The sequence below is a fragment of the Pterocles gutturalis genome, unplaced genomic scaffold (genome assembly GCF_000699245.1).
Source record: "Pterocles gutturalis isolate BGI_N339 unplaced genomic scaffold, ASM69924v1 scaffold11375, whole genome shotgun sequence".
Lineage (NCBI taxonomy): Eukaryota > Metazoa > Chordata > Aves > Pterocliformes > Pteroclidae > Pterocles > Pterocles gutturalis.
In genome coordinates this window covers 96,675-106,463 of record NW_010138338.1, presented here as the reverse complement: position 1 = coordinate 106,463, position 9,789 = coordinate 96,675, and the positions used below count along the sequence as shown (strand labels likewise).

The window sequence follows — 9,789 nt, the reverse complement described above, 5'->3', positions numbered from 1 at the left end:
GTGAGTGTTTTTCAAGAAGTTATTTAAACTACTTGTTTAAATAAGATTTGGTTGTTGGGCAATTCACAGATTAGGTAATAAGCAGAGAAAGTGACATTAATAACTCTTAAATAACCATGTTGAGGAATGGCTTGTTTTATTAGGAAGCTTAGGGCTTAATGCTTACAGGAGGAAATAACCTAACTGAATCTAAACTGAATTACCTGAAATAAAACCAGGGAGTCCTCCCATTCCTATTCCTGTTTTGACACAGGTCTCCCTACAGCCTTCCCACAGTGAGGATAATGCCAGTGACTATCACAAGTCTTGATGCAGGGAGATTTCTGTCAAACTGGGTAGAAGATGCACACTTGACTCCTTTCTCATCCTTCCTTTCACCATTACCTGTGTCTTGTTTTTGTGACATCATGCCTGTCATTTAATGAGAACCCAAGGGAAAAAAAAACCACCACCACTGTGTGAGTTTTCCAGGGTTACCCAAGGCAAGGACTGTGTTACTGGTGTGAAGAGCTGAGGTGGGCTGGAATATAGACATTGCCAAGCATTGTTTCTTTCGTGGAGTGAGTGATTGGAGAAGCTTGTTGACAGTTCTGGGTTCCAGTGTACTGCCTGGTGAAAGGCAGATGCTTGTGCAGGGGTGCCATTAACTGAGTGACCAGAGGGAAGGCCTGGGCAGGTCCTTGACAAAAAGTCAAGGAATCAAGGAGTGCGGTCCTCTTGCCTGTCAAAGGTGAAAGGGTCCTTCAAGCCTTTGCTTTCCTAGAGGCAGACAGGTGCTTGGCAAGATACTGGGGACATGGAATTGAGCCACAAAGAACAAAATAGCAAACTTGCTCAGATGAGTAATACCAAATATATTTTTCCTTTGCTTCCCTTACCCTAGTTATATCCCTTGATGCCATTTGTGGTGAACTTTACCATATTGCTGCCCATGCCTCAGGCATTGGACTGTATGGACTAAGGGTAGCGTGAGCTGGCTTTAAGTGTTGCAGAACATATCTGTATTTAACAAATTGCATTCTTTTAATGGATCTAAAAATAGAAGGGGTTTTGTCTCTGTTGCTTTTTCTGTCTATGGAATTTTCAGGAAAAATAGAACTGGAAAGAGCAAAATGTTATTGAGCAATGTATTATTACCTGTGATAGGATTTTTGTAGGAGGGACTGCAAAGCTAGACAAAACTGGGGGAGGCGGAAAATCTAAATGCTAAGAGTTTATAATGTGTTTATTAAGCACAGAAATAGTAGTTCACTAGGGGATGAAATGGTACTATTAATTATTGGATTATCTTTTTGTGAATGATAAATCAATGCTCAGATGTTTGATTTCAGACCAGTCCTCCACCAACTTCAGTCCAGTTACCAGAAAGCACCATGGATACCTCACTGAAAAAAGAGAAGCCAGCCATCCTGGATCTGTACATACCACCTCCGCCAGCTGTTCCATATTCTCCTCGGTATGCAAATCAATATGCACTACTGAACAAAAAACTCCTTTATTACACTTTTTTCTGAGCTGGCTTGCTGCTAGAGTTCTGTGCTTATTAGCTTAAGGAAACTGCAGATTTCACTGACTTTCTTCTAGTTGCTTAAATGCATAGGATTGTTTATGCTTAAATGCATAAATACCAGGATTGTAATAGATTTTATTATTAGAAGATTATTGTGTGCCATATACATCAGAGCTGTTCCCAAAACATGAGTGGGTGTCATCCCTGGGTTTGTTGTGGGGTTATGTTTTTGATTTTGTTTAAATCCAACTGCAAGAATACATTTTTGTCTGTAACTTTTTCCACAGTTGTTTTTTTTTCAGCAAGTTAAGTAACTGTTGTGGGACTTAGGATAGAAAATAACTCATTTTAAATTGGTAAAGTTGCAAGTTGTATAAAACAGTAACGTTCCCACTGAAAGGAAGGGAGAGTCAATTAATTCCATTTTTTTTTTTTTTATTGTGCTGTATAAGCTATAAAAAGCACGAGGGGGTGTATGGTATGGCTAGCTTTTGTTTGTTCTCAAGTTCATGTTGACTCAAGCCAAGAACCGTGCCAGCTGACCTGGGAAGGTGATGGAGAAAAGAGTTTTCAGGCAAGGCATGCTTCCTGGCCTGCCCTGACTCTTTAGGTTACACTTACATAGCCCATCACAGAAACTCTGACCTTTTGCTGGAGGAGTCAAGTAGGAGGAGGGCTTGCTTCCTGTCATGTGAGGCCTGATACAGAGATGGGGCGTATTACTGCAGTCTTTGGGGCAGTACTGGGCCAGGGGAGAGGGTTTCTCAAGGAAGACTCTCTTTACTGAAGTTGGAACCACCCTGACCTGCTCTCTCCCCGTTTTTCATGTTTGTGTGCTCAGTTCTTAAAAAAAAAAAGTCTCCTGGCATAAAACCAAGCATATAGATTTAGCAGCTGAGTTTAGAATGCCTTGCTCTTTTCCTTAAATCATGATGTTTCAAGCACATTGATTAATTATGTGCATGTGCTCAGTTTATCCTTCTTAAAGAGTCACAGAATTGTATCTAGCTCCAGAAGCCTTTAGACCTGAATTCCTGTTGACAATGAAGGAAGTAGCAGTGCAAGCTGTAGAACTTCTCCTGGGTGATGTGTAGAAAAGGGAAGGCTTCTTGCCTTTGACTTTAAGAAAGAAAACGTGGAAAGCTGTGGCAGCCAGGAAGAGGATAAAGGGCAGTTCTTTTGCATTCTGTTTGGCTATTTAATTTTACCTGTGCATGTCTTGCTCTTCTCTTGAACCTGTGGTGCGTTTGTGTGTCCATTTCTCCCCCCACCACCATCGTCCTGTTCTCTTCCCTTCCTGGCGTGGATCTTCTCTGGCCCACACTGGGGAGGCAGAGAGCAGTGGCTGGTTTCCCTCCCCACAGCACAGTCTCCACAGGGTGGTGTTGTAGGAGAGCTCTCCGCATACATACGGTTGTGGCGTAACACGTCTGTGCCATTTTTGGTCCCTGAATCTCTATAAATAGTTCCCTCCCATTCACTGAGCTCTAGCATTGTTCTTCATGGAGGGCTGGAAAAAGTGGTTTGCGCTGGCCAAGGGGCTGTTGTCAATACTGGGGTGTGTATGTGCTTAGATGGTCAGCTGTGTATTTTTATGCCTGACTGGGCTGATGGTTCCTTCAAGCAATAAGATTGTAGCATGTACAGGCAAGTCTTAACTTGGAGGGTAGCTTTTCTCCTGTAAGTACTCACAAGGACTGGTTCTAAAAATGGCTGTTCCTGGCCTTTGGGCTGAAGGATTGCTCTGGGAAGGGAGTTCCTGCAGAAATTGCTCAAAATCATGTGTATATACACTGAGTTTATTACTGAAACTCTCATGGAGGTCTCACTTTTGGATGGAGAGGAGGTGATGAATTCAGTGGCAGTTATTGGTCTCTTACAATGACTGAAAAGCATAGCGTCTCAGATGGAGGCAATACGTGTTGCCATTACACAGAGATGGATAAATCTATCAATGCACTCCTCTGTCACAACTGTGTACTGAACAGGCAGTGAATGGGGAGCTTTGATACCCTCAGGGCAGAAAGGTCTCCTTTCTCAAAAGGTTTTTCAAGGGGTAGTACCTCTCAACTTCTCTGTGTGTTAAATTACAAGCTCATTAAAAGTGAATCAGCATGGAGGGGGGGGGAGCTTTCTTTTCTCCTTGGTAAATATGTTTATAATGAAGTCTTCCATCAGCTGACTTTTTTTTAAGCTTGTTTGCAGCACAATGCTGGTTGTCAGGAACATGAATGGATGCTAGAATTATCTTTTAAACTTACTCATGTCTGTAGTGTGAAACTCTTTTAAGCTCCTAACTGAAGTGAAATGTCCTTTCAGAGATGAAAAGGGGAGTTTTGTATATGGAGGAGGCAACAAACCCAGTCAGCCACTACCTGGGTCCAAGGGTGCCGAGTCTCCCAATTCTTTTCTGGATCAGGAGAGTCGAAGGCGAAGGTTTACTATTGCTGATTCAGATCAGCTGCCTGGGTATCCCATGGAAGCAAATATCCTACCAGCCAAGATGAGGGAAAAAACACAGTCCTATGGTGAGCTCATTCCTCTTTCATTATTGGTGTTATGATAAGCACTTTGGTCAGTTTGGAATAATTTGTGTTAGAAAACTGCTTGTTAGACTTGATGGATATTAAGAGCAGTCTGTCCAAATTGGGAATGTGAATGAAATTCCATATCTGAAATAATTTCACTTAAATGCTGTTATTTCTGTAATAAATGTCGTTCAGCTGGGCTCTGCTGCTACAGTTGGCCGTTTCCATGTGTGTTTTGATTACAACAAGCAGCAGTGGACACAATGACCAAAAATGAGCTAGAGTGTGGCTGTTCGATCTCAGCACATTGTTTTCTTATATTTCACCAGTAGAAGTATCTTGAATCTTTTTTTTCCTGCAATTTTAACTCCTTATTGCTGTATCTTGCCCTTTGCTAATTGTGAAAAGTATAAATGTAAAAATTGTTTCCTATACTTAAGGTAATTCCTCAACCTTCTATGTTGCCTTTAGGAAAGCCTCGTCCTTTATCAATGCCTGCTGATGGGAGCTGGATAGGAGCTGCAGAACCCTTCTCTAGGCCACGAGCACCAGGGAGAAAAGGCAAGGTTTTAGGTCTCAGATTTTTCTCTTCCCTTCCTCTCCAAAATTTTCTTGGGGTGAACTGGATGGAAGTGTTTAAATTAGGAATGGAGGATTAGTGTTTTCATATTGTCATCCTGGATCCACTCAGCAATTATTTGGTTTAGGAGTAATGCCAGATGGTAGTTGTGACATTTGTGAGGCTATTCAGTGCTGGGACTTAACATTTTCTTCTCCCATCGTAGAATTCTTGTGAGGATTAAAAGTAGGCTAGGGCAGATCTGTACTTGTCTCTTTATAGCTCAGGTTTACCATTTTGCTTTTATAGACGCCCCTTTCCCTTTCTTCTGTGTTTAATATTGATCATAATACTGCTTTTTTGATACATCGTTCTGTTTGCTTAGCTCACTGTGGAGGCTATTGTAGAAGCAAACTTGTTCTCAAAACTAAAATGTAGGGCCTTTTAGAAGCTGCTTTTTTGCTGTGACTGCTGTTAGAAAACAACTTATTCTGCACATGTCACAGAATAAGAGAGAAACAGAAGCTCATAATGTCAGGTGTTAGGTTGGGTGGCTTTTTTTTTCCTTCCCCCACTGGCCTTTTCTCCCTCTCCTCCTTTTGCATCTGAAAGGCTATGAGTCCTGTTAGAGTGGGAAATAAGGAAGGGTGACTAGTTTATTCTTTAAATCAGTTATGAAAGCTAATGTGTAATTCTAGGGAAAATAGAAGCTGCATTCAGTTATTTTAATGCAAAAATAGAAGCTGATAACAAGAAGCATCAACCTGGAGGGATGTTAGAAACAAACTAAGTAACAAATCTAACAGAATGATCACCAGGTGGCAGGGCTGGTTTTTGTGTGTATGGTTTTTTGTTTGGTTTTGCTTTTGGTTTTGTGTTGGCTTTTTTAATGCTTGAAATGTACTTAATTGCTGCAGACTTGTGTATGAGCTGTATTGGGTCAGAACAAAGGCATGTCTAGCCCAGGAGGATATCTCTAGCAGCAGCCACCAGGGTCAGGTGTCTAGGGAAGAGTAAAAACAGAAAGCATCACAAAATCAATGGTCAAAACTAGGGAAGTGCTTATATCTTTACCTGAAAAAATAATTTCTGTTGCCCAGAGTAGTATTTCAGTTAGTCATGAGTAACATTCGGCTAAACATGGATTCAGCTCTCGTTTATCAGCGTCTTGAATGACACATTAAGAGAAGGTTTCTTAGGTCTCATTCATGATAATGATTTCCATGAAGGTAGTGTGTACTAGCACTTTTGGTGTGTGTGAATCTGGAATTTTAACAGTGAGATGGTATCCTCTCTGTGTGTGAATTTATTTTGTTGTTCTTTGTGTTGCTTAAAAAAATATTAGATGCAAAAAACAAAGTCTATTGACAGCTGCTTATGTCCACGTATGTTAGGAAAGGTAACGAAAATCTAGGTAATTTGAAGTGTAACCAGAATCTTTTTATGAAAATAAAAAATGTTAATGGAGGGTTTTGAAGTCAGCAATAATTGGTTTTCTTCCTCCTGTTCATACAGGTGAAGATGTCCTCTGCAGGTACTTCAGTAATGAAAGGATACCCCCAATCATTGAAGAAAGCCCCTCCACGCAACACCCCCTCTCAAGGCCAGTGTCTGACAAGCAGTTAGTAAGGGGAATGGATTATATTCGAGGTAGCAGGTGTTTTATGAATACAGACCTCCACAACAGTGCAACAATTCCTTTTCAAGAGGAAGGTGCTAAAAAATCCTCTGTTACATCGTCTACAAAATCTTCCTCTGCAGAGCCCTCGCTGCTGGTCAGTTGGATCACAAGACTGAAACTGTTGACTCATTGACTGTTGTCCACAGGACTGTTACCAAGTGCCTTTGCTCATCAGTCAGACTTCTACTTTTCAGCTTAACTGATGCATAGTGACTAACGTGGTATTCTTTTCCTGGAGAATCTTACATTTTTGCCTTTTTGTTTGTGATATTTTTTTTCATGGATCAGAGGGTTTCATAGTGGAAGGAGGCAAGACAGATAAAGATCAAGTTCCTCTTCCTGGCCACAAGTTGAGGGCATTTATACCCCTGGAAATAAGTAAAATTTCAGTGATGTAGAGGCCACATGTGACCTGAAATATATGCATAATGACTCACAGGAAATCATTGCATTACCATGAAGTCCAGTGACACTTCAGTTGTTTGAATGCTCAGAGGCTGGAGTGACTGGCTGTGTGTTATAGTATGTAGAGCTCAGTAAAAACTCTGTTACTCTCCTGACTAGGAAAGATAGGCAGGGAAACAGCGGTTCTGTGCAACTTGGTGATGCTGTTGCAAGTACTGCACAAGATCAACCTTGTGAGGAAGAAGTAGTGTTGCTGTTCTTTCTCTGATATCCAGAGATGTTAGGAAGAGAGCTCTCTTATTCAGAGATCTTAGGAAGCTGGACTGATTTAATTATAAAACAATCCAACCTGATATTTAATTAACTTTATTGAAAACACAATACAGAGTGCTGAACAACTGCAGTGCTCACTGGTAAAAATATATGGATTGCTACTACATGCCAAGGAAATGCATCTGTAGAGGTGGTAAATATATATTTTTTTTCCTTAATTGTTTAAGAATGATTTGCTGTTAACCAAAGTAACCTTTTAAAGACAGTCCTGTTGGACTTACAAGAACTTTTACAGTGGTTCAGTTTTTGAATTATGTGTTGTTTTCATGAAAAATATGTGCTATGATACATTGATTGTAAGACCTCTTGCTATTTTCTATATAGCTCAAGTTTTTCCCCCTTCAGAATTTTAAAGTAGCATTGGTTATTTTGGGAGGAAAATAAAACTTGTTTAACAAAAGAAGAGGGTATTGAAGAGGTAATGTTTAAATCTGAATGTACAGAAAATTGTTAGTATGCAAACAGTTGTGTTTAAAGTAATTTAAATGTTAAATATAGTTGTATATATTTTTTACACTTAAACAGATATGGTTTGTACCTTCCTGTCTGCGGTACTGGGCACAGATTAGACAAATGAAAAGAAAAAGAAAGTATTTTGTATTCCCTGCTGATTATAAGACTATTTTTATACATGATACATTTCCCGCAGCCTTTACTCCTTTGGTCTTGCTGAAAAGAAACATTTATATTTAATAACTGTGGGGAAGGAGGGAAGTTAAACGCTAGTTTGCACTTTGGGCTGGAGCAGGAATCATATGTGATAACATGAGTGTTAAAGACATACCATAATTCTGGCTGTGGAGATGTGGCCATTCTGCTGCAACAAGCGTATGAAGTTGTGCTACAGCCCCACAGAGACAGGGTGTTAAATTTAGTTCTTAATTACCTTTGTGACTCACTGGTGATATAGGTGGGGGCTGGCTTGGACCTTTTTGATCATAGCAGATTATAATTTGTCTGTCTTGTGCCACTCTTTTCCAGTCCCTGAGATGGCAGTCTGTACTAGAGACATGGCCAAACACAGTTGCAGTGCAGTTGAACCCTGGTCTACAGTTTGGTCCAGCCTCTGAGAAGAGAGCTGAAACTGCCATGTTGTAGGCACTGTGGTGTAGCATATTCCAGCCCCAAACTGACTGAAGTGATTTAAATTACAGTTACTGAATTACATTCGAGTCAGATATGTTGTTTAAACAAGACTTTAAAATGAAACTTTGCTCATCTTTAATGTCCTGTTTTCCATGGTTTAAAAATGAATGGGAAAGCATCATGCATATTGATGTGGAAGAAAGTGTGGATGTACTGGGTTTGTTTGGGTTGCACCTGGGCACACTTTTAACTCACTGAAAAGCTGGCTTGCTTTGTTCAGTTAGGTTCTTTTGAAGTTTGATCTAAGAGTAGTGAAATAAGCTTGCCCTAATTTAACAGGTAGCTTTAAATCACTGCAGCTATGAAGAAAGAGGAATTTGTAAGCATTTAGGCAGAGCAAAACTTTCAAAATCTGCCTTGTTGCCTAAATACAAGCTAATCCTCCCCTGCCCTCCCACCCCCCAAAAAAAAAAACCTGCAATCCCTAACTACGCAGCCAGACACTGTTCTCTCCATGTTTGTTGTTTCCATGCTCCGACATCCTAACCATGCTGAGTTAAAGTATTGAATTTGACCTCTTGTCAGTCAATCATTAGGATAACCAGCAGCTGATTGTCCAGGGACAGAGCTGCCTGGCTCTTATGAACAGGGGAAACTGAGGTACTCTCCTGGAAATTGCCAGGAGTGGTATTGTAGGTTCTCAGAACCAAAAGGGTTGAGCTTGGAAGGGACATCTGGAAGTCATCTGGACCAGCCTCACTGCTCAGGCCAGGCTGGGTGCCCAGGACCATGTCTGGACATTTTTTAAATATCTTCCAAGATGGAAAGCACACAACCTCCCTGGGCAATCTGTGCCAGTGCCCGGTCACCCTCACAATAAAAAAGTGTTTCCTGATGTTCAGAGGGAACCTCCTATGTTTCAGGAACTGGTAAAAAGCAGATTTTTCAGAGCAGGTTTTACACTGCTCTATGAGAAGCACCTGGACTTTAGATGGTTTGCTTCCCTACATGACCTTTCTTCCCTAGCAAAGAGGTTAAAACCCACAGCTTTCTCTGTGTCTGTGAACAACGTGCAGTATTAACCAGCTGATGTTTAGCAAATAGCAGCATGGCACACATCATTTATCACTGTCATTACCATTTGGGGGAAATGCTGCTGTTTTTTTGGGACAAGGGTTTAAAATGCAGGAAAAACCTGTAGCGGTGCACGTCACAATATTCCTGAGTGGTTATTTTTCTTGTTTACAATAACAGCTCCTGTTAGAAGTTCTAGTATATAGAGAAGTGTTAAAACTTCAAATTTTTCAGATTGTTCCTTTTGCATTTTAATCTTATTCAGAGAAGGTGAAATCTGTCCTGTGTTTGTGGAATAATTTCTCCTACCCATATATTCTGCTATTCGTCTTCATACCATATTAATTGAAAAGCACGGGGAAGCATCTAGAGTCTGGACTCCCAAAGACTAGTACACTTTTTGTCCAAGAGGTTAAATTTGAAAAATGTTAATCTCTTAACTTACTGTGTACAGTGAATATAGATGGTGCTCTATAGTTTGGGGGTAAAAAAAAGAAAAAAGACCCACAGATCTAGGAATAAATTACAGGCAACATCTTTCTGGCTTAATCTGATAAAAAAAATGTAGGTAACAAGTTATAAACAGTTATTACACAGTAACTTGGCTCATCTC

At 40.4% G+C, this 9,789-nt stretch overlaps 1 protein-coding gene across 1 annotated transcript in view; it reads left to right on the top strand.

Moving 5' to 3' along the window:
• CNKSR3 (CNKSR family member 3) overlaps positions 1 to 6,697 on the top strand; it is a gene marked incomplete at its 5' end in the record, with an annotated part of 27,582 nt that extends 20,885 nt beyond the window's left edge. Inside the window, 4 exons of the mRNA XM_010082970.1 lie at positions 1,332 to 1,456; positions 3,830 to 4,038; positions 4,510 to 4,599; positions 6,113 to 6,697. Coding sequence (XP_010081272.1) covers positions 1,332 to 1,456; positions 3,830 to 4,038; positions 4,510 to 4,599; positions 6,113 to 6,411 — 723 coding nt within the window. The remainder of the gene's footprint in view (positions 1 to 1,331; positions 1,457 to 3,829; positions 4,039 to 4,509; positions 4,600 to 6,112) is intronic.
• Positions 6,698 to 9,789: the final 3,092 nt, after the last annotated feature.